Source organism: Falco naumanni, chromosome 4 (assembly GCF_017639655.2).
Source record: "Falco naumanni isolate bFalNau1 chromosome 4, bFalNau1.pat, whole genome shotgun sequence".
Taxonomy (NCBI): Eukaryota; Metazoa; Chordata; class Aves; order Falconiformes; family Falconidae; genus Falco; species Falco naumanni.
In genome coordinates, this window is record NC_054057.1 from 49,587,648 (window position 1) to 49,614,042 (window position 26,395).

At 39.6% G+C, this 26,395-nt stretch overlaps 2 protein-coding genes across 12 annotated transcripts in view; one reads left to right on the forward strand and one right to left on the reverse strand.

The window, feature by feature from the left end:
- Window positions 1-20,353, forward strand: part of PITRM1 (pitrilysin metallopeptidase 1) — a 28,723-nt gene extending 8,370 nt beyond the window's left edge. For 2 of the 3 annotated variants that reach the window (XM_040592685.1, XM_040592687.1), the window contains exons 12-27: window positions 371-467; window positions 5,038-5,172; window positions 7,216-7,354; window positions 8,449-8,565; window positions 9,651-9,783; window positions 10,495-10,615; window positions 11,404-11,480; window positions 11,799-11,964; window positions 12,089-12,189; window positions 13,142-13,262; window positions 14,063-14,134; window positions 15,450-15,562; window positions 16,075-16,200; window positions 17,480-17,625; window positions 19,211-19,313; window positions 19,882-20,353. In XM_040592685.1, coding sequence (XP_040448619.1) covers window positions 371-467; window positions 5,038-5,172; window positions 7,216-7,354; window positions 8,449-8,565; window positions 9,651-9,783; window positions 10,495-10,615; window positions 11,404-11,480; window positions 11,799-11,964; window positions 12,089-12,189; window positions 13,142-13,262; window positions 14,063-14,134; window positions 15,450-15,562; window positions 16,075-16,200; window positions 17,480-17,625; window positions 19,211-19,313; window positions 19,882-19,975 — 1,861 coding nt within the window. In that variant the 3' untranslated portion in view covers window positions 19,976-20,353. The remainder of the gene's footprint in view (window positions 1-370; window positions 468-5,037; window positions 5,173-7,215; window positions 7,355-8,448; window positions 8,566-9,650; window positions 9,784-10,494; window positions 10,616-11,403; window positions 11,481-11,798; window positions 11,965-12,088; window positions 12,190-13,141; window positions 13,263-14,062; window positions 14,135-15,449; window positions 15,563-16,074; window positions 16,201-17,479; window positions 17,626-19,210; window positions 19,314-19,881) is intronic. The other variant, XM_040592686.1, reaches the window with a different exon arrangement.
- A 603-nt stretch (window positions 20,354-20,956) lies between these two features.
- The window catches only part of LOC121087548 (phosphofructokinase, platelet), a 46,812-nt gene continuing 41,373 nt past the window's right edge, over window positions 20,957-26,395 (reverse strand). For 5 of the 9 annotated variants that reach the window (XM_040592691.1, XM_040592695.1, XM_040592696.1 and 2 more), the window contains 5 exons: window positions 25,393-25,454; window positions 24,319-24,430; window positions 22,805-22,904; window positions 22,057-22,162; window positions 20,957-21,497 (listed from right to left, as the gene is read on the reverse strand). In XM_040592691.1, coding sequence (XP_040448625.1) covers window positions 21,344-21,497; window positions 22,057-22,162; window positions 22,805-22,904; window positions 24,319-24,430; window positions 25,393-25,454 — 534 coding nt within the window. In that variant the 3' untranslated portion in view covers window positions 20,957-21,343. Of the gene's footprint in view, window positions 21,498-22,056; window positions 22,163-22,474; window positions 22,481-22,804; window positions 22,905-24,318; window positions 24,431-25,392; window positions 25,455-26,395 lie in introns of all 9 variants that reach the window. The other 4 variants (XM_040592689.1, XM_040592693.1, XM_040592688.1 and 1 more) reach the window with 1 other exon arrangement.

Here is a 26,395-nt window from a genome sequence, read left to right on the forward strand (position 1 = left end):
AGTAATATAATAATATATAGGCATATAATAATGCAAGCATATATAATAACATGCCCTAAAAATTTAGTTTTATTAAAATAAATGCGCTAAAGTAGTAGTAATATTGTTCAGTACTCTTTTAAAACTTGTCTGCTGCTTCCTTTATTGTAGCTTATTCATCAGTGTAACCTTCAGGAGTTTAATGCTATTAGTAGAGTTTCACTAAATGACACAGCATGGTAAGATTATTTCATCTCAGTTTTAATTCAGTGTGGAAGACATTGTGGTTTAATGCTTCCTTTATAAATGTTTTAATTCATTTTCATAACTTCACTTAAATTGATTAGTGTTAATAGATATGATTTCCTTCTCTCATCACTCCTTCCCAAAGGAAAGGATTTGAGGAAGATAGGATTGAAGCTCTACTTCACAAAATTGAAATCCAGCTGAAGCATCAGTCTACGAGTTTTGGACTTGCCCTGACATCTGTAAGTCTGTATGTGTGCCCATGTGTGGTTTTTTTAGAAATGGATAAGAAAGTCATGTCTGCATCTTTATGAAACATGGGGTCATTTTGTAGGCATTTGATATTTCATGTACATCTTTCTTCCTTCTTTTTGGTAGCCTTCAAACTGTTGCTGAACTCCACACTGTATGACTTAATTAGGCAGTAAGCCTGTTGTCTTTGACTGAATGGTAGCTTTGATTGCAGTAGCACTGATTACTTCTGTGAGAGGCATGCCATGCTGGCTCTTGGGACTGTATGTTTTGGCTAGGTGCCTATGTATTTTTAAAAGGACTATATTTTTCTATGGAATTTACTACTGGTGGTACTGCTGTAATTTAATTTCAAGATCTGTAAGTGAAGATTGTGCATAATTAAATTCTTGGCCTCAAATTTTGATACCAAAGCTGTATCGAAATTTTGATACGGAACTCTTACAGAAAATGCATTCCACAGCAGAATGTAGTGTCTTTGAGAAATTGGCCAGTCACCATGAATTCAGGAACAAGTTAGCTGCAGTATTTACAGTCAGTTTGGAAACTGGGGCCTCCTGCTGCCACTGATTCTCTGGTGTCCTCTGTGGTTTTTTCTTCTTTGCGGTTGATCAGCAGCTCTTTTGGTTTCTTCTCTCAAGTGTCGTATCGTCTTCAGCATGAACAAGAGTTAAATCCTTTGGCATGCAAGGTTAGGTAAAGAAGCAGGGTCCTGGCTTAACGTGAGGCTTGTAAATGGGAGAGCACAACCAAGAGCTGTTTCAAATCGAATTGCCATACAGTGAAACAGACAAATTGTGGAAATTTAATTGCCTGTCATGTTTCATAGTAGGATCTGACAAAACAGGACTGACTTTGATAGCCAAAACTTTCTAGCATGTCTTCAGATTGTGTAACTCTGTGATGAAATAGTTGTGCATATACTTTATCTTTCAACATTTTTTAAGTCTTGAGGTTGATTCAGCTGTTAGGACTTAATTCTAGAACAGAAAACTCTTAAACAATTCTTGCTTTTAAAGACAGGTCCTGCAGCATTTGCTGTTAATGCTCCCATAGAGAAGGGTTATATTTCAGTTAATTTCCCCGAGTTCATGTTTTAGAAGTTGACCCTGAAAAGGGCCTGAAAGGGGCCTAGTTATAATTAAAGTAATTGTAGAACGGTTTGGATTGGAAGGGACCTTTAAAGATCATCCAGTTCCAACCCTTCGTCACCCAGCTTGTGCTGATTACTGGTGATTGCCCCAGGCCGGGTGCAGGACTTCACACTTGGCCTTGTTGAACTTCATGAGGTTCATGTGGGTTTACTCCTCAAGCCTGTCAGGGTCCCTCTGAATGCCATCCCTTCCCTCAGGTGTATCTACTGCATTGCTCAGCTTGTTGTCAACTGCAAACTTGCCAAGCATGGACTCAATTCCACAGTTTGTCATTAATAAACATACGGAACAGTATCGTTCCTAATAGAGACACCTGAGGGACAGACACCACTTATTACCGATGACCATTTGGATGCAGCCACTGAATTTAACTGTTTGCATGTGGCCATCCAGCCAGTTGCTTATCCATCAAACAGTCCATCCGTCAATTCCATATCTGTCCAATTTAGGATGTTGTGTGGGACTCTGTCAAAGGTCTTACAGAAGTCAAGATAGATGACATCGGTTTCTCTTCCTTTACTCAACAATGCAGTCAGTCCATTGTGGAATGCCACCAGAATAGTGAGGTACAATTTGCCTTTTGTGAAGCCATGTTGGTTCTCGCAGATGACAACCTGTGGAATTTTAGATGTCATGTGGTAAGGATTCTCTAACTTCCATGCTGTGTTCCAGTGCTGTGCTAGATTTACAATTAGAAGGACTTTCCTGTGTGATGCATTTATTTTAAACGCAGTACAATAGGTGAACCATTGACTGCAGAGTGGAGCTTAAAGAGTTTTACTAAATGGGGTAACATCTAGCTGGTGGCCAGTCACAAGTGGTGTTCCCCAGGGCTCAAATTTTGGGCCAGTTCTCTTCAATGTTTTTGTCGATGACCTGGATACAGGAGTTGAGTGCACACTTAAGTATATTTCCTGATGATACTAAATTAGGAGGAGCTGTCGATTCCCTTGAAGTAAAGAGAGATCTTGATTGACTGGAATGCTGGGCAATCACAAACTGTATGAAATTCAATAAGGACAAATGTGGATATACCAGGGATGGTATAATCCTGGATGTACATATAGACTGGAGGATGAGGCTGGAGTGCAGCCCTGCAGAAAGGGCCTGGAAACATTCAGGGTCAGGTTGGATGGGGCTCTGAGCAACCTGATCTAGTTAAAGTTGACCCTGCTCTTTGCAGGGACGTGGGACTAGGTGACCTTTTAAAGGTCCCCTTCCAACCCATATTACTCTATGATTCTATGATTAGAGGAATCTGGGGGTTTTCATTGGTGGTAAGTTCTGTATGAGTCACATAAAGCTAAAAAAGGCCAACTGTGCCCTGGGGTGCATCAAGGACAGTATAGCTAACTGGTTGAAAGCAGTGACTGTCCCACTGTGCTCAGCATAGGTGCAGCCTCACCTTGAGTACTGTGTGCAGTTTTAGGCTCCATAATGTAAGGACATGAAAATATTAGAACATGTCCGAAGGAGGACAGCAAAGATGCTGAAAGGACTGGAGGGCTTGTCTTGTGAGGAGCTGCTGAGGATACTAGGTTTGTTCAGTTTAGAAGAGAGGAGATGGAGGAGTGACCTCACTGCTGTCTACAACTCCCTCATGATGGGGAGCAGAGCAGGAGGTACTGGTCTCTTCTGTCTGGTGTCCAGTAATAAGACATGAGGAAATGGCTTCAAGCTGCATCAGGGAAGTACAGATACGATATTAGGAAAAAGTTCTTAATGGAGGCGGTGGTCAAGCGCCGGAACAAGCTCCCCAAATGTACTGGTTTTGGATGGGATAGAGTTAAATATTTTCACAGTAGCTAGTATGGGGCTGTGTTTTGTATTTGTGGTGAAAACAGTGCTGATAACACAGGGACGTTTTAGTTACTGCTGAGCAGGGCTTACACGGCATCAGGGCCTTTTTTGCCTGTTACCCCTCCCTACCAGTGAGGAGGCTGGGGGTGGTGGTACAAGGAGTTGCGGGGGTACACAGCCAGGACAGCTGACCCCACCTGACCAAAGGGATGTTCCATACCATATGGCATCATACTCACCATATAAAGTTGGGGGAAGAAGAAGGAAGGGCGGGGGATGTTTGGGGTGATGGCGTTTGTCTTCCCAAGTCACCGTTACTCATGAAGGAGCCCGGCTGTCCTGGGAATGGCTGAGCACCTGCCTGCCCATGGGAAGCGGTGAATGAATTCCTCGTTTTGCTTTTCTTGTGCACAGCTTTTGTCTTACCTATTAAACTGTCTTTTATTTCAGCCCATGAGTGTTCTCACTTTTGCCAGTTCTCCCTCCCATCCTGCTGTGAGGGGAGCGAGCAAGTGGCTGGGGGGGTGAGCTGCTGGCTGGGGTTAAACCATGACACCAAGGGAAGTGGTCATGGCCCCAAGCCTGTCAGTGTTCAAGAAGCATTTGGATGACACTCACAGACAGTTAAACTTCTAGGTTGCTTACTGAGAACCAGCACTGAGTTGTTGTAATGACCCCACAGAAGCCTCAAATAAGGAGTGACTACTTTTAATTCAAGAGAATTAATGCGAGCAGGTTTTGAAACAGTATTATTCTTTAAAACACATTAGTGAATTTCCACAGAATAGATAATAATCGATACTACTGAAAAAGTCTGGAAGTCTTGTGATACCTGCTTGTGATTAAAAAGGTAAGAAAAAGGAAGGTGGTTTTGACAGTTCCAATGCATTTGTTTTCTCTATGCTTTTAAAAGCCTTTTCTTTCCTAGTTCTTGGGATTTTTATTTTGCTTTGCTTTGTTTTTTCCCCGTTCACACAGAGTAGAAATGGAGAAGGTTTTGATATCTCGCCCTGTGGTGTATTTGAAGAACTTCCAATAGCAACTTGACCAAACAATAGTCTCAAAGTAGAGAATAAAACTACAATACATATCCTTCTAAAAGAAATATCCTGAGGATATTTCTCGTTATTTAGTATCTTCTTTCTCTGAAGTCCCTTCTGAGTTACTTCTTTATAAATCATTTCATCTGACCGATAAAATAAACTGGTGGACTGTAATATTTATTTTGAGACTACTTTGCCTCTGCTGTCTGTTTCTTTTTTCCTTCTTTCTTGGGCTGAAAAATTAATTTATTTTAAATGGGGGGGAAGAAAGAATATTACAAGATTTCCAGAATACAGATACACACCTATTAAATAAAATAGGTGGTTTGGTGTGATAAAATTAGAGGAGAGAATGGAGAGAACAAGGGACAGATGATGATGGAATAGTCCTTTGAATCTGAACAAAGATTTCAGCTGGTTTTTTCCCTGTCAAATATATTAGAACTACTCATTATATGTCTGCAATTCAAATATAAATGATAATGTGGTTTTGGAACATAGATGTCAGTTATAGAAATGCACGTGGATTGTCCTACTTACCTAATTATTTTTTTCCCTTTCAGTATATAGCCTCCTGCTGGAATCAAGATGGGGATCCAGTGGAGCTTCTGCAGATTGCAGATAAAGTCTCTCGGTTCAAGCAGTGCCTTAAAGAAAATCCCACATTTCTTCAGGAAAAAGTTAAAACATATTTTAAGGTAGGCAAACTTATGGAAAAATATCTTCAGTATTAATTTTTAAATCACAATTTGTATTGAAAATTAAACCGAGGATATATTTTTTTTTTTTAATAACCATACTGCTTATTTTTAGGTGTAGATGAACAGCAGCACTTCTGAATGTGGCACATGAATTTTGAATGATTGAAGTGAGAACTTTTCAAAACAGAAAAAATGGTCTGGTTGGACATTTGGAAACGTACATACTAGAACACTGATAAAACACTAATGTTTTACTGAGCTGTGGTAGTTCAGTAATGCTGTATGCTGATGATGTAGAAGGGCACATGGGTATTTCCTAATAAGAAGCTGGGCTGTGAAGAGGGAATTAAAGAGCTAGTTATGTGTTGGCATAGCAAGATGTATCTGTTTTTCCTTGAAAAGACTTTGGTTATAAGTAAGATTGTTCTGGTGCTCCTCATGTTCACTGAACTGCTGTCTGAATTTTGCTGTCAGTGTCAATTGCTTTCTGCTCTTTTTCTTTCTTTATTGTCTATACATACTACTGGAGTTGTTGAAGACATAGAAACAGTAGAGGCATTATAACAGTGAATAGTTCTGAAGCCCTGAATTAGTTAATGTCAGAAAGAAAAAATCCAGTGGTAGTGCAGAAATAGGGGTGGGTGGTTGTTTCTGGTTTTTTGGGTTTTTTTTTTTTGTTTTGGTTTGGTTTTTTTGAGGGGTGGGAGGGTGGTGCTGTGTACTTATTTTGTTGGTGGGGTTTTGGTTTTTTGGTTTTGTGTGGTGGGTTTTTTTTTTCAGTCAGATCGTTCAAGTTGTTTTGGAGGGCATATCCGTTACAGGTAACGGCCAGCATGATTTAATAGTGAGTACATGCTGGTTCTCATATACTCTAAGGCAACAAGAGACAGTGGCATCAATTGAAATCTGTTTTCCTAAAGGTATTATTAATGTCTGGAAGTAGTAGGGAGCTGTTACAGTTTTAGCTTTTGTAGGGAAGAAATACAGGTGCAGTATTTTTGAAAATGTTAAAGTGTTCTTTACTATGCAGTTCTGGTGAGGGGGCTAAGGCAAAACCATGACTCAGTAGGAAGTAATGAGAATAGCTGAATGTTCTTGTTTCACAAAATTATGTGCTGTTGTACATTGTGCTTGGAGTTTAAATAAAGCAGGAAGACAATGAGTGAGGCAGAGAATGCTGTTCATCCTGTCGATTTTAATATGTCTGGTTAATTCTGCATTCCCCTCTAAACTCTGTAGTCAGTCAGGTTTCTGTAGTCTTTCCACATAAGCACGGGGGAGATAATCCAATTCTGTTTTATGAGTTTACATTGTCCCAAATTATTGGCAGTGTCTGTCAGTGACAGATGTTGCTGTTTGACTCCTGCTTTGAAATGGGCAGCTTTTGAGGTCACTATCTTTTGACTGGCCTCTCATTATTACACAAAATGGAAGCTGCTTGAGTAATTTTGTTATTAAAATTGCATAGTCTGGTATAAACAAAGAGAAATTCAACAGCGGTTGTGACACTTGCATAAGGCATGGAGTTCTCTGGCAGCAAGACTGATGCAAAGTATTTCTGAGCAGGATAAGGCATGCACATTTTGCATCATATGGGATCTCTCTGCACTCATGCTTGGGCAGGTTGAAAGAGGTGTTTAATGAAACCCTCCTGCATTTAACCAGATTCCCCATCTTAGAACGTTCTCCAGATAAAACTTGTGGCGTGCTGCTCTGTAGCTTTATGTACAGTTGTTTAACCTTGATGTAATTAAACTAATGAGTACTGTGTGTTGTTGAGGGACTCTGACTCTATACTAAAATTACACAGAAGGTTGTCCATGCTTGTTCTTGTGGTAAGCTGTCTCTCTTCCCCACCCTTGCAGCAGGCTATTCTGTGTGAAGAGTTCATATCGCCTGTTTGTGATACTTTTGATAATACGCAAGCCAAGTGGTGCAGACTGTTTTTATCTGCTGTTGATGAAGCAATAATCTGAGGTGAAACAGGAGGCAGTTGCCCTCAAAATTAATAATCCTTTGTTTTGGGATATATTTCTGCAGGATAATCCACATAGATTGACTCTGTCAATGAGTCCAGAGGAGGACTACCATGAAAAACAAGCAAAAATGGAAGCAGAAAAGCTGGCAAAAAAGGTCAATGCTCTTTCTGAAGAAGAAAAAACCCAAATCTTTGAAAAAGGTTAACATGCTTTTTCATATTTTTTAGGGGGTAGCAGCTTAAAAGCATAGCCAATTTTTTAGCTGATGCTGTATAGAATATCTTAAATTCTCAGGCACTCTCCAGCACTTGATCTGAAAGGGATGATTTTTGTTGGAAGTTTGTGTATGTGTTACGGGTCTATGCGGTGCACTATTTACACTACAATGTGCGATTGGTGTATTCCATTAGTTTTAGCACTCAAAAATACAGTGATCAACATCTCCAGTTGGGCAGAAGAAAGGAAATTGTTTCAAAATAGTGATCTGCTTATTCTTTTCCATGTTAACTTGCACTAAGTACAAGATGAATCCCACTAGTTACCTTGAAGCCGTTTATTTTTGAGCAGATGAGGTCTGCCTCATATTCCTATAAAACTTACATTTTGTAATTTTATTTCTTACCTTTTCTACTTAAAAAGCCAACTCTAAAAATAACGTTGTTTAACTTACTCTGGGCAATAACTTAAACTTGGAAACCCAGGGCAGTCACTTGATTTTGTGAAAACGGTGATCTAGTCACAGAAATCCTCCAAAAAAGCGGTGTTAATCTTCTAAAGCTTTGGTACTAGGTGGGGGATAGGGGAGCAGAAGATCGGATGAGGCTTTCTAGTAATGAAAGTAAATTAGAGTACTAGAGGTGACCAGCTAGAATCTGAAAGGCTGAAATATAAAATTAAAACACAATTTATCTGCATGAGTTACTGACAGAGCACCGGGGTAAGAACTGGGGGGAATGGCCTAGAAAGATGTTCTTACCTGCAAGGTCTGGGTTGCCTGGGTTGGTGTTCGCAGAGCTGGGTGAGAGGATGGCCTGACAGGTGTCAGTTCTTCGGGGTTTAAATTGAATGTTGCTGTAAACAGGATGTGAAGGGGCGATTGGAAAGAGAATTTACAAAGTGTTGCGATGTGATGATCTGCAGAATTTGTTTCAGTAAAGTATTTGAAAGAATTGTTGATAGAAAATTCTAAACTTCAAACTCTTGCTTTTTTGTGTCTGCATCACCTCAGTGGGTTTTGAATGCACTTACACTAAAAGCTGAAAATGACGAAGTGGTATTCCACTCTGCTTACTAGGTTTGGAATTAATCGCTCTTCAAAGCAAACCTCAGGATACCTCTTGTCTCCCCGCTCTAAAAGTGTCCGACATTGAGCCTAAAATCCCATTCACTGTGCTGGAGACCACACTCGCAGGTTGGTGTAACCACTATTTTGTCCTCAGAAGAGCAGCACTACTGGATTATTACCGAGCTGCGTGCCCAGCTGTTGCTCTTTTTGCTCTTTGCAAAGCATATGTACTTACTGTTTCTTGTCCCTAGTTCTGGTCCTTTCCCTCAGTCCGCTACCTCTGCAGCAGGCAGTTTGCACCCGATCTGCCGGAGCTTCTTGCCGTCGCCTCCGAGGGGCAATGCAGGGCTGTGCTCAGCTCCAGCCAGCCGCCTGCCTTCCGGGGGTCTGACAGTCAGAGGGGTCTCTCGGGGCATGCCCCACTGCTCTTGAGCAATCTCCCCACTTTCCAAAGACTTACCAGGGTGCAGCACTATTGGCAGCTTGTGCAGCGAGCCTTCCTTACTGCTTTCCCTCCCTACCTGTTTTTTACAGAATATGACATACAGGACACATGGGGGGAAAAAGAAATATATATCATTCTTCATAACTTCAGTCCAAGTTTCTCCCTACTTTGCCAGGGGCTACCCCATGGACTGATAGGAGACAGGAAATTGTAGATCTCAGTTTTGTTACAGTTCTGCCAAAATCTTGCGGGTAATACTACTCTGTAATATGTTTCTAATGGACACTTCCCACCCAAAATTGCCAGCAGGTATCAAATACTGTGTAGTTTTGATGCTAAAATGACCTGGGTTTATGAAAATTCTAATGTGTATATTCTAATGCCTTAGCTTAGAGAGAATGTACAGTGCAAGAACCTGCTTTCCCCAGCTTTTGAGGTGATGAAGGCAAAAAATAAGGGAGAAAAACGTCTTCACTTGTTTAGAAACAAATTGCCATTCCTTTACTTGGGTATTACCTCTGAAATGTGACCTCTCTCAACAGAGTTCTGTCTTCAGATTGTCCAGGTATCCTTTGCCTTACCATGGACAGGCAGAGTAAAAGCCCTTCAGTCCAGCATTCAGTGCAGCTTAAACAAGAAGTAGCTCTGAAGTGCCAACAGAAAATAACTCTTGATGGGAAGATCTTGTAAGAAATTGTTTTGCTCTTATGTGTTTATAGTAGGAAACTGTTGGTTGTTCTTTGCTTTTGTCTTTTTTTATCCCTAGCTGATGAAATTCCTGTGCAGTTCTGTGCTCAGCCGACCAACGGGGTGGTTTATTTCAGAGCTGTTTCCAGCTTGAACACGCTTCCCGAGGAGCTCAAACCATACGTGCCACTATTCTGCAATGTCATTACAAAGTGAGAGGTTTACTTTCTTAGAAGCTGAAGCAACAGGCTGTAAGCAAAAAGCTTACTGAAACAATCTTGCTTTTAATAATTTCAGCATCTGTTCTTACTATACGAGGGAGATGCTGTTAAGTTGGTGTCCTGCAGAAACATTGGTCTTCCCTGTTCCCTACAGAGTTGCCAACTCCTTTCCCCTTCTCTGTCAATCTCTGCATTGCCTTGTTCCTCAGCATCAACACAAGTATTCCCTGAGCAGATTGGAAAAGTCATAAAAATTAAAAATACCCTAGCAGAAGTTAAGGTTTTCACTTGGATAGGTTTTTGGTCTAATTTCACCATGCGAGTTGCAGAAACCCTGGCCCCATCATAGGAGAGAGTGGCACAGACCAGAACAAGCAACCTGGGCTGGGAGGAATCTGGGTTTTTTTATTAGTGTTAACAGCTTATGTGATGTTATTAATGTAGTTCCATGTGGGTGTTGGTAGCAAGCCTGTACACAGGCACACTTTTTAATACACCATTTTGACTTAACAGGACGTTTCAATGGGGAAGTTTGGTGTGAAGCTTTTATAAGATGTGAAATACTATGTTTGCTTGATAACTCTCCAAGTTGTTTAGTTGCTAGATTAGTATTGGCCTGAACAGTCTACCTTGCAAATGCCATATAGATCCTGGTTTTGACATCCACTGAAAATGGAAATAAATCTCTCTTGTTTTTCACAGGATGGGATGTGGAGCCCTTGATTACAGGGAACAAGCCCAGAAAATAGAACTAAAAACAGGTGGGATGTCAGTCAGCCCACATATCATTCCAGATGATTCACACCTGGATGTGTATGAACAGGTAGATTAATCATAAAGTTCAAGATGTTCCACTTGCAATAACAGCTTTATAGTTAAGGGTCAGTCGGCTCCCAAGCAGAGGATCACCTAATGTGTATTGAGAATGTACTGTGTAAAAGGACTCGTGCCTTTTTGTGTAAGATAGAATTTTGACATTTGAATTAATCTAGTATTTTGTCTTAAGGGGACTGCTTGATGTGGATTGTGCTTGATGTGGTTGTCTGTTTTAAGGCAGTGCTTCACTAGCATCTGTCACCATATTTGTGGGTGCTGCAAAAAGGTTTGGAAGCAGAGAGTAGAGGACAGAATGGTTTAGTTTTATACACAGAGATTGCTGTGGTTCAGATACATGGAATGTTTATAAGATCGTTAGGTGTCAGTATTGGGCATAACAGTCCTAGCAATGTTTCTTGAGGTTTATTCTTAGACTAACCTGGGGGTTTGCTGCTGTGTTCTGCTCCCCATGGATCCTGGAGTTGAATTAGAGGACTCCTTTGCAGAAAGGTGCACCCCTAGAGCGGTTTTATTTGTACTTGATGTGAAAAATAAGAATTTTTGTTTCTGTTAAGGAGGAACTGACAGGCTTACTTCGTGTGAAGAACAATCACGTTTCATGTCTGCTCTGAGTTTAGTAGCACAGCCTGCATTAAACTGGTTTTGTGATTTGTAACATTGGGTTGGCATCATTGCATCACTTTCATGAAAGTTATTGTACGTTTCTTAGGCCATTGCTTTGGTTGTCTTGTGTGAAGGCTTTTTTTTCCTGTTTTGTTTTTATTTTTTCTTCAGGGTGTGCTCTTTTCATCTCTGTGCTTGGATAGAAATCTGCCAGACATGATGCATTTATGGAGTGAAATATTTAACAAGTACAGTACATTGGTTTTCATTTGTTCATGTTTTTGCATGTATTTTGGGGTTCTCTTTTATTTTCTTTTTCCCTCTCCCCCCAACCATTCTCTTCTTAGAGGTTGTACTTTTGGATTTCTTTTTATAACTGTTTTTAGTGGTTCTCAGTTTCTAAACCCGAGTATTCCATCATTTGCATGACTGTATAGTGGATTAAATGGAGAGCCGACAGTTTAAAAGCTCTTTGTTGAACTTGGGGTGATGAATGATTCGTTATTATAAATTCAATTGGTGTGCTTTTGCATGAGACTTAACAAGCTGATTCTGCTCTTTTTCAGCCCCCAGTTTGAGGAGGAAGAGCATTTCAGGGTGCTGGTTAAGAAGACTGCCCAGGAGCTGTCAAACGGGATTCCAGATTGTGGGCATTTATATGCCTCTATTAGAGCCAGCAAAAACCTTACACCTTCTGGAGAACTGCAAGAAATGTTCAGTGGGATGGATCAGGTAAAAAGTTGATGGCATCCTTCAGCAAGGCCGAAATCCTCGACTTGAGAATGACAGTGCTTGTTTTCGCTAATTCTTTCTGTTGGCTTAATCTGTCATCTTTCTGCCTTCCCTTCCCACACAGGTGAAGTTGATGAAGAGGATAGCAGAAATGTCTGATATTAAACCAATACTACGCAAACTACCACGCATTAAGAAGTATTTATTAAATAGTGACAACATCAGGTGTGTTCCAGCTAAAAAGAAAAAGGGCATTAGGTTAAATAGAGGCCATGGCCTGTGGATCTGCATTTCTCAGTGCACTTCATGGAGTACTGGGGTTTTGTGCAACAAAGAGCTGTGGAAAAATGTTACTAGTTTAAATCCTCCTTGCTTACAGAGTTGTAGCTATGGCTTATTTTGTTCAATTTTAATAGGTATGAGAAACTTACGGCAAATTTCATATGTAACTGGTACCACAAGTGTGTAAATGGCCTGGGCGATTTTACAGAAATACTCAAAATTCTGTCACTTTCTTTTTTTTTTCCTTCAAGGTGCCCATTGGACAAATACTGTTCTGTTGTTTTGTAACAGTAGAATACATTTTAGTTTGGATTTTTTTTCTCCTAAAAGGAGAACAGTGGCATTCTGAAATCTGCTTTATGAATATATTGGAAAAAATAAGAGGGCACTTTAAGGTGTTTAATATCAGACAAATTAGTTCCAAAAATAAGTCCATTTGGAGTGACATAAGTTGCAAAGTTTTGTTTTGCAAAGCATGAAGTGATGAATGAAATTATGGAAATACCATGGTTTTGAACCATACAGATAAGTCTGCCTGTGAAGAGAGAACACCGAGGGCATTAGTTTCTTTGTGAGACACTTGTATTTCGCAAAACTGATGTCGTCCTGTCCTGTGCACAGGAATAGTTTGACAGCTGCTGCTAAAAAGTCCGAAGGTGTTCTTGGGCAAGCAAAAAAACCCCACAATTGGACTGTGAGTTTTTTTTTAATTGCACATCAAATGCTGATTTACGAGTATTTTGCTTTTTTCTGTGATAGTGATTATCAGTGACCGCAGATGTAACATTTTGATGATTGAGTAGGAAATGTTTAGGAGCACAGAGTGGTGCAAATTATAAAGGACTGTCCAAAATCACAAAACCACACTTAAAAACTTGATATGTGTTTTTAACAGATGTTCAGTGAATGCAACACCTCATCAGATACCAGAAGCCTCTAAAGAAGTAGAGAAATTTATAAAGGGTATAGCTAGAAGTAAAAAAGAGAGAAAACCTGTTCGTCCCCATGTGATTGAGGTAAGACATTACTTCATTTGTGACTAGGGCATAAAATACAGTTGACTTATCTCGTGTAAAAACCACTGTGTAATCAGGAGATCATTGAACTCTGGTACTATGCCCATACAAAGATATCTGAAGAAATTTGCAAGAGGCAGCTCTGTGATATGCTGCAATGTGTTTTGCCACAGAGGCTGTCTTCACCTCAATAAAACGGGCAATAGCAATCCTGTGGATCAGGTGTCAAGCCTTACCCTGAGGTTACTGCTTTTGTTGTGGGATGTGGAAAAAGAAATTCTTCCGTTCTTTGTCACATGAAACTGTAATTTCTTTTTTAGCTGAGCTTTAGTTGAAATGTTGGCCAAGAGGAAATGGTGCATGATGTGCAGTTCCTCAGTTGTGTAGAAATTTGTCTTGTTATCTGGGTGTTCAGGACATTTGGCATAAAATGTGCTTCATTCAATAGAGTTGCCAAAAGATCTGCTCTGTCAATACACAGATTCGTCCTAATTTCTGATGAGACTGGCATAAGCTCCCAGTTTCCTATCCATGCGGGAAACGATAGTCTGAAACTTTCTCGGCCTGATTTAATCTCTGTCTTGTTGTCTTTCAGTGCCAAATTACTCTTGAAAGGAAATTTATTTGGCATTTGCTTAGAAATTCAAATATAAAGAAGTAATCGAGTAGCTTGCTTAGGTTTGTGAAGACACAGTCTGATGATAGTTTTGAAGAGGTTTGAGTGGCTGGGGTTGCATTTGTAGTATTCTTGGTCTAAATTGTTAAGTCATCTTTTAATATGAGGGCTGGGTCTCTTGTAGAAATCTTCAGAAGTCAGACCTGTGGGAAATGAAGCGCTTACTGGTTTGCAGATCACAAGGAAATTAGTGAATGTAAGTACAGTATTGTTGGGAATACTGGTGTTACAGAGCTCTTACGGGTACTAATGGTCCATCTTAAGCTGTTAGAGATTCTTTTATTAGTTAGAAGCACACCACTGAAATGTGCTGTGGCCTTCAGATCCACCCTCTGACTGGATTGTTTCCTTAAACCAGCCATCAAACTTCTTAATCCTTTGATGTCATCCTTTTTGTTATCTTCCCTTTGGTTCTGGAATGAATATCATTTAGGTGACTCCACCATCTGTACGTACAGGCAAATACTCACTTGTGCCATCTCTTGTAAGTGATACTTGTTTTATTTGTAAACCTGGTTTCTTTCAGAACCGGGCTTGTGTGTGGTCAATTCTAGTTAGTTCCTTCCTTTCCTTCCTCTCCTCCCTAAATGATTCTGAATGTGAGTGACACCTGGCAGAAGAGCATCGGTGACAATTCAGTAAAAATGAAAATCTGTGTTTGGCTACAGGAGAGAAAACAGATTAACATACCCTGAGCTCTACTTTGAGAAGAAGGCAGGGAAAGCTCAGCTCACGGTTTTGTTGCTGACCAACATGTATACGTTGCTATGCTTGGCCCAACTAGCCAGAGTTGTGTGAGGGGCTTGGGAATGGGTCTCTGAAGTGAAGAAAGGCTTGGGAGTATTGAAACAGGGTCGTAAAAGCTGCTGGAGATGTGTAAGGCTCTGCTCATGCTTAAGTAAGCACACATATACAAGTACATGCATGTGTGAAAGAGGCAAAGAAGCGAGTGCTGTGGAGGCCTGGAGACATGAAGAGGTGGAGGTGGGGTTGTAAGGAGGAATTGAGTTTATTGCAGGGAATGTTTGAGCAGAAGTTCATACAGCTGCCAGTGTTCATAAATGGCTTGCATTTGTTGTGGATCTCAGTTTCTGAACCTCTTCCCAGTATGTAAAATTGAGTAGATGGATTAAAATGTGATGTCACCATGTACTAATGTGGACATAGAAGTGGAGAGTTAGAAACACTTGTTTCAGTCAAAGTAAAGGCGTGGCAGGGGAAGCATTATTACCAGCTCTCTGGTAGTAATACAAGGTCTGCACAGTTGAGAAGCTGTGTGCAAGGATGTATAGCCAATGTACAGTGTCCATGTACTTTAGTTTCCCAGGGTAGTTCTGTGTACTGGACTGCTGATACGGGCACAAGTGAAATGTCACTGGTTGCAGTGTAGGTCAGGTAGAGTCTTTAGCATTTCTGTGTCTGAATGTCATAGTTCTCAAAAAAGCCACAGTTACCAAATGGATAAATTGTCTCATCTCTGCTACTGTGACAGTAATGTGTTTTTCTCTTAGGATCCTACTTTCAAACCATGCCAGATGAAGACCCATTTTGTACTGCCCTTCCCAGTGAACTATATTGGGGAATGCATTCGAACAGTTCCCTACACAGCTGCAGACTATGCAAGGTGGGTAGCAGAACCAGCAGGGAGCTTCTGCGTAGGGGTTAGGTGGAGCACAGAAAATGGAATGTCAATAGAATGTGCCTTGCAGTGCGTTTGCCACAAAATCTTTACAGAGCAACTTCTGCATGGCTAGGTCTAGAAACGCCCTGTTTTAGTAAATGATGAGATTAAGTAATGAGGGGCAGCTGTCCCTTAACTTCCAAATAAACAGTCCTGCCTACTTGGATGTGTCTGAGTTGACAATCCTTTCGCATGCTACAAAGGTTAGGAGGCTGCTTTCCTATTTCATCACAGTGAAATCAGTGAAAGTAGTCAAGGAATGTTCCAAAGCAGTGCCACTTAAAATGGTGTTGTATTATTTAGCTATTACTACATTTTGAGTATTGTTACTGTTGGAGATTACAAGCAGCAATGCACTGCAAATAGGGATCTTTGTGAACTTTAGAGGAAGTTCAGAGTATTACTGTTGACCAATTCATGTAACATCTTTACTGTTGATATTTCTCTGATTCCAGCCTTCGAATTCTTGCACGGTTGATGACAGCTAAATTCCTACATCGAGAAATCAGAGAGAAAGGAGGGGCTTATGGTGGAGGTGCTAAACTTAGCCACAACGGTGTATTCACTTTCTACTCCTACAGGTAACAGCGGGTTAGTTCCTTCCTGTTCCTGTCTGTGGGGACCACTGAATGCACTTGTGTGTGTCATATTTTTGATGAGTTGTAGCTCTCTTTCAAGATGAAGTGATATCAAAAGAATGAAATGACAAGAAAGTGGTTCAGTGCTGATGATGTTAAGAGTAGTTGCTTAGGGCATATTATAAACCCCTCTTTGCTTTCTCTGGTTTGTGTCTTTGGGAAAGCCTAACTTATTTCTGCTGGTAGCAACCATTGTATCTCTGTACTTAGATGTGTAATGTCTTAGTACCAGATTTGTGTAAAACTGGCTTTCGCTTGTTTCTTACTGGGTTGAGGAGGCCCTAAAAAAGGGAATTCAAGACCTAAATTTGAGACCAGGAAGTAGAATGATGTTCCCTAAGGTCCTGAGTTTGAAAATGTGCAGCTTCCTTTGGCTGGAATAATCAGAGATTCAGCAGAAAGCATTGCTGGTGATGTGCTAGAACTGCTTTCTCCTTTACTTTTCCTCTTTTTTTTTTTTTTTTTTTGCCAGCCCAGAACAGTTACCTTGCATTGGTCTTAACAAAGCACTTTCGAATGAAATTTGAACTTCGAGGTATCAAAGATCAGTTATAACCCCCACTAAAAATGTCATGTGGCTATAGTGTCCTGGCTTAATTTCCCTAGACCAAAGGCAGCCTAGCACAGTGCTTGGTGGAGTTTCCTTGCTAAAATTTGGGCAGCCTTGCCTCTCTATGAAGTTTCAACATGGTAGGACTTGTCCTGGTTGGTATTTCAGTAGTTGTTAACCTGTTGCACCTGTTTTACAGAGAGCGAAAACAGGTGTAGCAGGAAAAGCAACTCTAGAGAAGATACGGCATATCATAAATATTACTGTTGTTGATACTAATGGCAGTTATGCTTACTAAGCTGTTGCAGCAAATTGATAATGCATTGTAAATGGTGCTGGTTTACAATCTTTTTTTTAATAGCAGTTCTCTGTACACTGTCTGGAACTACTTTTAGACAACTGAAATTGCTTCACTTGTGTTTTGTAAATTCAAAACATGCCTGGTTTATAACACTCTGTTCTTCTAAAAACCCAAAACAACACAACAAAAAACCCACAGAACCCAATCCTAAAACCTCCTCTTATACATAAAAAGGAAGTTTATAATTTGGTTTAATCCCTGTGTATATATCTTTGTGTGACGCATTGTGAAAGAAATGAGAACAAAGCAATTATTTTTTCGTTCTGTAAGGCTGAAGTAATTAATCTTACTGTTTTTGTTTTTATTCTAAGAGACCCAAATTCATTAGCGACCTTGAAAACATTTGAAAAAGCAGTTGAATGGGCCAAATCTGGAGATTTCACACAAGAAGATATCAACGAAGCTAAGCTAGCAGTATTTGCTGCTGTAGATGCACCAATAGCTCCTTCAGATAAAGGTATATTCTCACCAGGCTCCCAGTGCTGCCAATATTTTTTTTTATTATTATTTATGTTTAAAGGGAAGAAAATAGTTTGCTAAACTGTATCATTTGATAAAATTTGTACTTGGCAGATGCAAGACAAATGCAGTTCGAACAAAGCAGTCAATTCCTGTTGCCCCCTTTCAGAAATTCCACAAGCATTCAGTCTGCTGAAGTTTTTGTGTTCCTACTGCTCCTTGGTGTCAGGTGAATACAGCCAGGAGATGGAGGTAGATTAAACAAACAAGTTTAGGCTTGGGAAGGGCATGAAATGCAGGAAAATAAAAAGAAATACTGGTTTTCTGATTCAAAAAAAGCCGAAGGATTATTTTCTGACAAAAGTATGCATATTGACTATGAATGTTACTAACCTTTTGTGCATACTTATTTGAAGATGTTAAAGCGTAAGTCTGCTGCAGTGGAGGGTGCTATCTTTACATTTACAACATTACTTATGATGGCTTGGTAGTATCTTCAACATCTTTTCAGTTTGCTCACATGTTGCTTTGCTTTCCTGGCTTTTCCCTACCTCCCCCATTCTCAGCTTAACTTGCCGAGTTAGAATATATTCCTTCCCTGTATATAAGGGAATTATAAGGTTAAAATTAGCATTATTTTGATATGTACTTGTATCAGCACTATTAAACAGGAACACAAAATGAAGCTGACTTTCAGCTGACAGAACTTGGTTTTGGTCTGGGCAATTAAAAAAGTAATCAATTTTAGGTGCATACGAGTGAAATGGCTGCATATTGAATGTTGTGTTTGTGGAAGTCGATTTACGTTCTTTGATACTTTTACCTGTATCTTAGCGGAGCTATGGCAGGCTGAGAGAAACGCTGATAGAAGAACATTGTTCAGTAGGCCTGGAAGGTGTTGCAGAGGGGAGCGAGCACCTGTCCCTTCGTGCTGCTGTTACTTTGATCATTGGGGCCTGCGTAAGGACTTCAACAACCGTATCCAGCTGGGAAGCCAGCCCTGCTTTGGGCAGGGGGTTGGACTAGTTGACAAATGTCCTCCCAAGCCCTGTTTTATTCCCTGTGACTATTTGCATGACAAAATGTTTTTCTATTATTATTTTTATTGGATTTGGATTATTATTTCTTTAAACAGGGACCAAACCTTTGCATTGCACATATATTACAACTGATGGCAAATGTGAAGAGTTTGTTGTTCTCTTTTTATTCTCAGAATAAAAATAGAAGCTTCACGAAATGCAGCTTGGCTTAAATGTTCTGAGAAAGTTCTGAGAGTCTTAGAATGAATCGTGTTTAGGTTTTCTGGATTTTGACAAAATCACTTACCAGAATAGAATATGATAATTTTTTTTCTTCTCTTCCCTAAATAGTAAACTCTTCCTACCTCAGAAAATCAGTTTGTCCAGTTCTGACCTTTGATATTTGATTTACAGTTAGATACTGTCTCAGAACAATGGTCTAACAGTAGTGTCTGTTCTTCCCTCCCAGCACATGTACCTTTTTAGTTTGCACTCATTCATGCACTTAACCGTAGCTGAGATTCCAGTGCAGTGATCTGTGGGTTTTGTTTTTTTTTTTTCTAGGAATGGATAATTTCTTACATGGGATTTCAGATGAAATGAAGCAGTTGCACAGAGAACAACTTTTTGCTGTGAACAATGATAACCTAGTTGAGGTGTCAAACAAGTAAGTCTGTGCTCAATTTAGGAAAATGTTTACTTGAAAAACAGGACAAAAACCTAACTTGAAGAAAACAGGTTTGTGAAAGTTGTCATGATAAAGTTCTGGGATTTCTTTCCTTGGTGTTTTGTAACCTAGAAAGAGAGACGTTAGTTATGTCCTGCTTACTGACTTTTAGCAGATGTAACTCCTCCTGCATTCTGAATTTGGGGGAGTTGTCTTATTTTTGAAGGATCCAGACACTGTCTGGAGAGCAAGTACACTCAGTCATCCAGCTCGTGGCTGTATGAGCTGGTTCTAGACTCATAACATTTTGTGCTTTCTTAACTTCTGAACTGCACTTCGGATGTAAGAATTCACTACTGAAGAATGCATGGTGAAAGAGACGGTCTGGTTAGGGCTGCACCTTAGGAGACTGCTATACTGTGATGAAAACCCACTGCAGATCCTAAGGATGCTTTTAAATGCAGACAAGAGATACATGTCAGACAGCACTTTGTCCTGAGATGAGAGTATTTTTGTTTAGCTGAATGCAGCAGCTTCTCATTTGTTGTTTTTTTTTTTTTTCTTGCAGGTATCTTGCTGTTGGGAAGAGCACTCGTGGCCAAGCTATACTTGGCCCAGAAAACGCAGATATTGCCAGAGATCCCTCATGGGTCAAACGATGAATTGCTGCTGAACATTGAGCTAGTACAAAACATGCCAATCTGTGTCACTATATAATAAGGTATATTTAGTAACTTTTAAGTTGGACCATAGCGCTGTTAAATGTTCATTGCTGCTTTTAAGTGTCCAACATACAAGCTAAGCTGTCCTTCTTGAAATAACTATGTGAAAAATTTTCTAACCATACAGTATTTGAGAACAAGAATTACATGCTCTGTATGGCAAAGACAGACCTTAGTATTTTCTGAAGACTCACTCCTCCAACCATATATGAATCCCATATAAATTAAATATTTTTGTATATGTAAAACTCTATAGTTGTAAATGGTGTTTGTTTGAAATAATGTCTGCTCTTGGATATATAAAGAACAATGTCTCTCATAGTGCCAGATGCCATTCTTTGGTGTGGTAATTTCAGCTTCCTTTGCATAAGCCACCTCCAGTTAGAGGAGCTTTGTGACCATACGTTTCACCTTGCACTGAGCCAAGTTTGTAGTGAGTTGCAGCGTAGCGGACAAATCTGAGTCAGCATACAGTGCATGCTCAGTTCCACTTATTTTGCCAATTTGGGCAACATTCAGTTGTGTTTTGATATGACATGGTTTAGTATTTAACTTCTTGTCAAGGTCTAGTTAACAGATAAGGTGGCATGAGGAAATGATCTTGGCCCTGTTTGTCAGCCTAATTTCAAAAATCTGTTTTACCCTTTTTCATCACAATGGGGTTTTTGTCCTGAAGAAGCAGAGAAAGGAAGCATGAAGTAAGGACCAGCTTACACTAGTGTAATCATCCCTGTATAAGGAGAAAGGATGCAGAGTTCTAGCCTAATCCTTAATCAGCAACACAACCCGCTTGCCCTGCTGCGACTACTGCCTGCATGGTTGGGAAAAGGGCAACTGCTTCTTTCCTTCGCTGGAGGGTACAGAGAATCCTTCATGAAGCACCATTCCCCCCATTGTTTAAAAGCAGGCGCCTACAACTCATGATGTTTGCAACAGTATTTTATTTCACTTCAGATACATTTAAGCACATCCTGTAACTCAACACAGAGCTAGGCATCTACACTTATTTTCTGAGGTGTAAGTACTCTGAAACAAAGTGCAGTAGATGAGTAACTTACAGAGTGCATAGAACGGTGTTGCACTTAACTGTTAAGGGGTAGTATCAATAAATGGTGCTTATCCATTAGATGCTAGGGTTTGTTTCAAACATAACACAAATATAGGACAAAATCTGTGTGACATCTGAATGTCTTGTTTCACGTAAAGTGCTGGTACAATAATTTAAATGTTACAAAACAAAGCTGTAACAATTCTAAAGCATTGTTACTCACAATGTGCATCTATTACAATAATCTAAAAGTGATGTGTTTAGATGGCTCCAGTTTCTGCTTCCTTTGGGCTGTGCATAGCAACATGCTCCAGCTGGCCTGAATCTGAAACATCGTAACTAGTCTTGTACTTGGCCAGGATTTTCATCAGGGGTCGCAGCTTCAGCCACCATTGCTCCTTGGGAATCCTGTGTCTGGAGGGGGGAAGAAAAAAAAGAAAAAAAAAAAAAAAAGATGAGGATTTACTTAGCTGCTTAGACAAATGCATTTGACAATAGTAACAGTCATGGCCTTCCTAAGATCACACAGATCCTGACATTTATGGTGGGATGTAAATACTGACCCAAAATAGAAATGAGGACAGAATACTGAAGGAATGAACAGATTTCACTGGAAGATGTACCTTACAAGTAAGCATAATACTAGATTTAGCACAAAAATGCTGTCCTGCTAAACTGTGCCAGAAGTAATGTAATTCTAAGTGTTACAGCAAAGACAGCTACGAGAGATTTAGGAGAACAGTGGACTCCCAAGAATTCCTAACAAGAGACTTCCAAGTACAAGGAGGAGGAAGACAAAGCTGTTAGAAAAGAGAATGACTGAAATGAATCACTGGCTAAATGCAGGCCAAAGGCAGAAGTGGAGTAAAAACGGTTGGAAAGCGCTGTGCGTCAGCACTGTGGAGGTTGGTGGTTTGATGTGGTGAAAGGAAGCCTGTGTCCAAATGCTTAAAAGTAAGCAGCATGTACGTACACAAAGTCTGTTTCAGTCTTGAGCTCAGCCACTGGTTGGAAAACAAGGTTGCGTCTACGCATTCCCAGCAAACAGACAGAGTCATCAGTATTGGCAAATACTTTTCCTAAAAGGAATGAAATAATTCAGGATCTTTCTTACTCACACTTTTAAGGGCAAATACCATTTGTCTGTAATTAAACTGAATAGGAAGCTTATAGCAGCTTAATTCCAGTTACTGAATATTTAATGTAATGATAAAACATCAATTAGTACTTTAATAGGGTTAGGAGATCTTCACTTTTTTAGTTCAGCTTTGGTGATTAGCGATGAAAATACAGTGTAATTAGGCAACAATAAGACTGAATTTTAACATCCAGTTTTAAATTAGATTTTAGTAAATAATCCTTTACAAAAATTCCCAAAGAAGACATATTACCTTCTTCTGTCTCCCATGTAGCCACCATGAAACAAAAAGGAAGAACAGATGTAACTATATAACCATCAATTTCTTCATACATGAAACACTGCAATCACACTGACAGATAAAAAAACAGCTATCTGAATTACTGACTTCATCTGAGGGGAAATTGTACAGCAGGAAGCACAGCAAGGCACTACTGAACAATAAAATCATACTGGAGAGGGACAGAAGTATATGTTGACTAACAAACTAAGATACGTTCATATGTTTGCATAGTACAGCAGTCCTACGTACTGATAGCTAATCAGAGACAGGGACAAGAGAGAGCACCAAATGCTTCTGCACCTTTTCGGTAGGTTTCTTTCAGTTTTTTGGAGATCCACTGCATAGCTTTTGCAGAAATTTTTGTCCCGAAGTTCCTATCAAATGGTGAAGGTGCACCGCCCTGTGTGAAAATTTAAGCATGGGTTAGTTTAGTTACTTTTTGCCTTATTGTATCAGTCACCTCTGTTAACGGCCTGCTCTACCTCTTATGTAAACAAACCAAAAACCCCACCACACAAATCAAGCTAAAACACTGAAGATTTGTGTTGAGCACCTGCAGAACTCATGGATTCACTAACACTTTTTGCACACATAAATGGAGGGCACTGTTCTCCCTTTCTTCCACTTGCCCTTGGTGCTGATCACTGAGCGCTGCCCAGGTATCTCACCGCCACAGGGCAACCTGGCTTCAGCATAATATAAACCAGGGAACGGTTGGAAGGAGGGGTGTCAGAGGGAGCCTAAGAAATCCAAGTGCTGACTCTGTAATCTAAGACCTCTGGGAAGCACAGCTCCCTATGGCAGCTAGAACAAGAAAGGCCATAATGCCGTGTATGTAATACTAGGGAGAAAAAAAACCAAACTGCATTAGGACTTCCTAGACTAGTAATTGCATTTTTTAATTTATTTATTTCCCCCCCTCCTCTGGCTTTCATCCCAAGTATTACAGCAGCCTTTCTACAGCTCTGGGAACCAAGGTGTTGTTTTGGGTTTTTTTAACCCCTCTGTATTATATAAAGTCTGACTTTTTCATCCATTTTCAATGGAGCAGATGGGACTGAAATTATATGTGAAGTAGCTCCAAAATAGTTCCAAACAGGCTGTTTGACTAATGGTGGCCTTGACCTTCAAAGTAAACTTTCCTAAATATTACACAGAAAGTGCTAACCTCAGCACTGAACACTCTGGAACCGTATGAGTAATGGGAATACATATATAGCTTGTAATGATTTAAAAGGAGAGATAGTTACTTCACTACTAGTACTTGAGAAATTTGGCTCTGCATTTATTTTTTACTCTACTTCAGTCTCGGTGATTAGAGTAGCCAAGCTAGAAATTCACTGTTTGCCTGCTAACAAGCAGTACAGTGAGACAGAGATGCAAGGTGCAAAGACCACAAGGAGTGGCTCACTACTGTCTCTTCTACAAGACCAATCCCTCTGCATATTTTTTTTTAATGATACCTAATATCTTCCAGGGTTCAGAAGCCAGACACGTTACAGATGGGCAGATAAGGGTGTTCTAAGGGTGTATTACAATAATTACAAGATACATTTAAAAAAAAATAAATTGTTCATTAATACAGACAGGAGAGGAAATTTAAATTCATTAAGAATCCAATGCTTTTTTTCTAGATTTTTAAGTAGGAACTACAATAAAATACAGTGTTAACAAAAACTTCCAAGTTACCTACAAACAAAAATGCACATTTTTTTTCTTTAATCCTGAGTCACACTTGCTTGAAATGTTTGAATAGTATATGCTCTTTGTCCGTACAAAGTTAAGCTTGTCTGTAATTTTAAGGTCAGTTTTACCTGTTGCATGTGGCCCAGTACATTCTTTCGACAGTCAAACACTCCCTTTCCTTCTTCAGAATATAGCTGATAAATGAAGTCAGTTGTGTAATTCTCATTGCAGTTCTCGTTTCTGTAACAATTAAGGCCAGATACAGTTAGCAAGTTTACTATTAAGTAGTAGATATCTTTACAGCTATTGAATGACAAATATTTTTCCCAGTTTCTTGATACCAGTATTTATGGCTTGGATATTTTCATCTAATCATGTATGTTTACTTCCATGTAATGTGCTCATGATTTTAAAGTCTGCATTACTTCTACTACACTAACATCACTGGCAGGTCACTTGGAATCCATTGCTGAATAAGGTAGTGAAAAGTTAATTATGCAGAGGAAAAACTGCATTAAAACAAAAACTCACTGACATCCAACGTCATAATTTTGCCATTTATAAAAACATGGATAATGAATAGTACCTTAACCTGTTCCTCACCAATACTGTAAATGTAGGGTATTTTTTCACCCCAGTTACGTAACTAGTAGAACCTGAACAAATATAATGGCATCCTCATACGACTTATTGTGGTATTCATTTTTCAGCCCTTCCCTATTTGGCAGACTGAAAATAAATGCTCAAGAAAAGCTACCACCCGATTCAGGCTGCCTAATAAAGTAAAATTTTAAAACATGCTAATCAACATATTTTAACTGGTTTGATTTTTGAAAGACACTTATCTCCTGAAATCTAAGTAGAATTTTTATAGTAAAGCCATACTATATGTGCACACAAGTATGCTAGTTTTCACACTATCTTTAGTACAAAAGAATCTACAAAAACAAAGCTGACAACAAAACAGGCTGAAAACAGGATAAAATTTTTTTTAGATTATAGAGCAAATGTATTTACATAGAAAGAAGGAAGTTTTGGAACTGAGCTCCCAGAATCGATTTCTGGAGCAACATCTTCACTACACAATACAATTTACTAAAGGAATATAGACTTGGGAGTGTCTTTGCAAGCGGCCAAGCAGCCTACCTGGCTTGAAGTGCTCAGCATCACTGATGCCATCTATCAAAACTACTTTTGCTTACCTCAGCACCAGACCACGCTGGATACTGGTTTTCATTTTTTCAGTCAAGTGTTCCACGTTAGCCTAGAAACAACAAAAGTCTTTTTAATGAGCATAGAGAACTCTAGAACAACTTTAATGAGCCTATGTATCCTGTGAATTTCTGTAAAGTATTCCCCACCATGAAGTACTATGTACAAAATCAAATAATTAACAGGTTTTTGGAGATCCAGGATAATATACCATGTATAGCTATTCATCTTGGGCTAAAACTAACTTCTTCCTCTACATCACAAATAACTGATTTTAATAGCAACACAAAGTCGTTTTTTGTATGCTGTACTGATACAGCACCAAGTTGGAGATCCTCAATATACATAAAAATATAGAAAGTGCCACAAAAGATCATAGCTTGTCCTTACTCCCAGTCCTTGCAACAGTCTGTTATAGTTACAGCGATGTACTGCTGTGCTGGTACTCCCGTGTATGAAGCGAAGAGTACATGCCACTGAGAAACGAGTGGGGAGGAATTATGATTCACTTCACATCCCTTTCCTTTCAAGAAATTTCAATCTTTTTAGCTTTGTATTTGTCCGTGACCATAGCTAGGACCAACTACCTCGGAAGTGTAAAATCCTCATAGTAGACAAGTTCCATATCAGCTTACACCCTAATCTCTAATCCTTAAAGCCAGAGGTCTTTGTTTTAGGAACACCTCCAAACATGCTCTGAATAGCTGCGGTATCGAAGTCAGTATCTAACGCACCTTACGTACTGTTTGGTTCCTGACCTGGAACAGCCTTCTCACACAATGAGCTGAGGCAATATCATAATGGAAAAAGGTGGGGTTTTTTCCTTACTTGTTTTTTTTCTTTCAAAACTGCCCAGGTCTGTTCATTTACATGTAATTTAAATTTGAATCAAGACTACAAATTACACAATTCATCTCGTAGTGTTTAATGGCTAATACAAGAATTTTGTCATTTAACTGAACCTGATGCCAAGAATAACTGGGTATATATTCC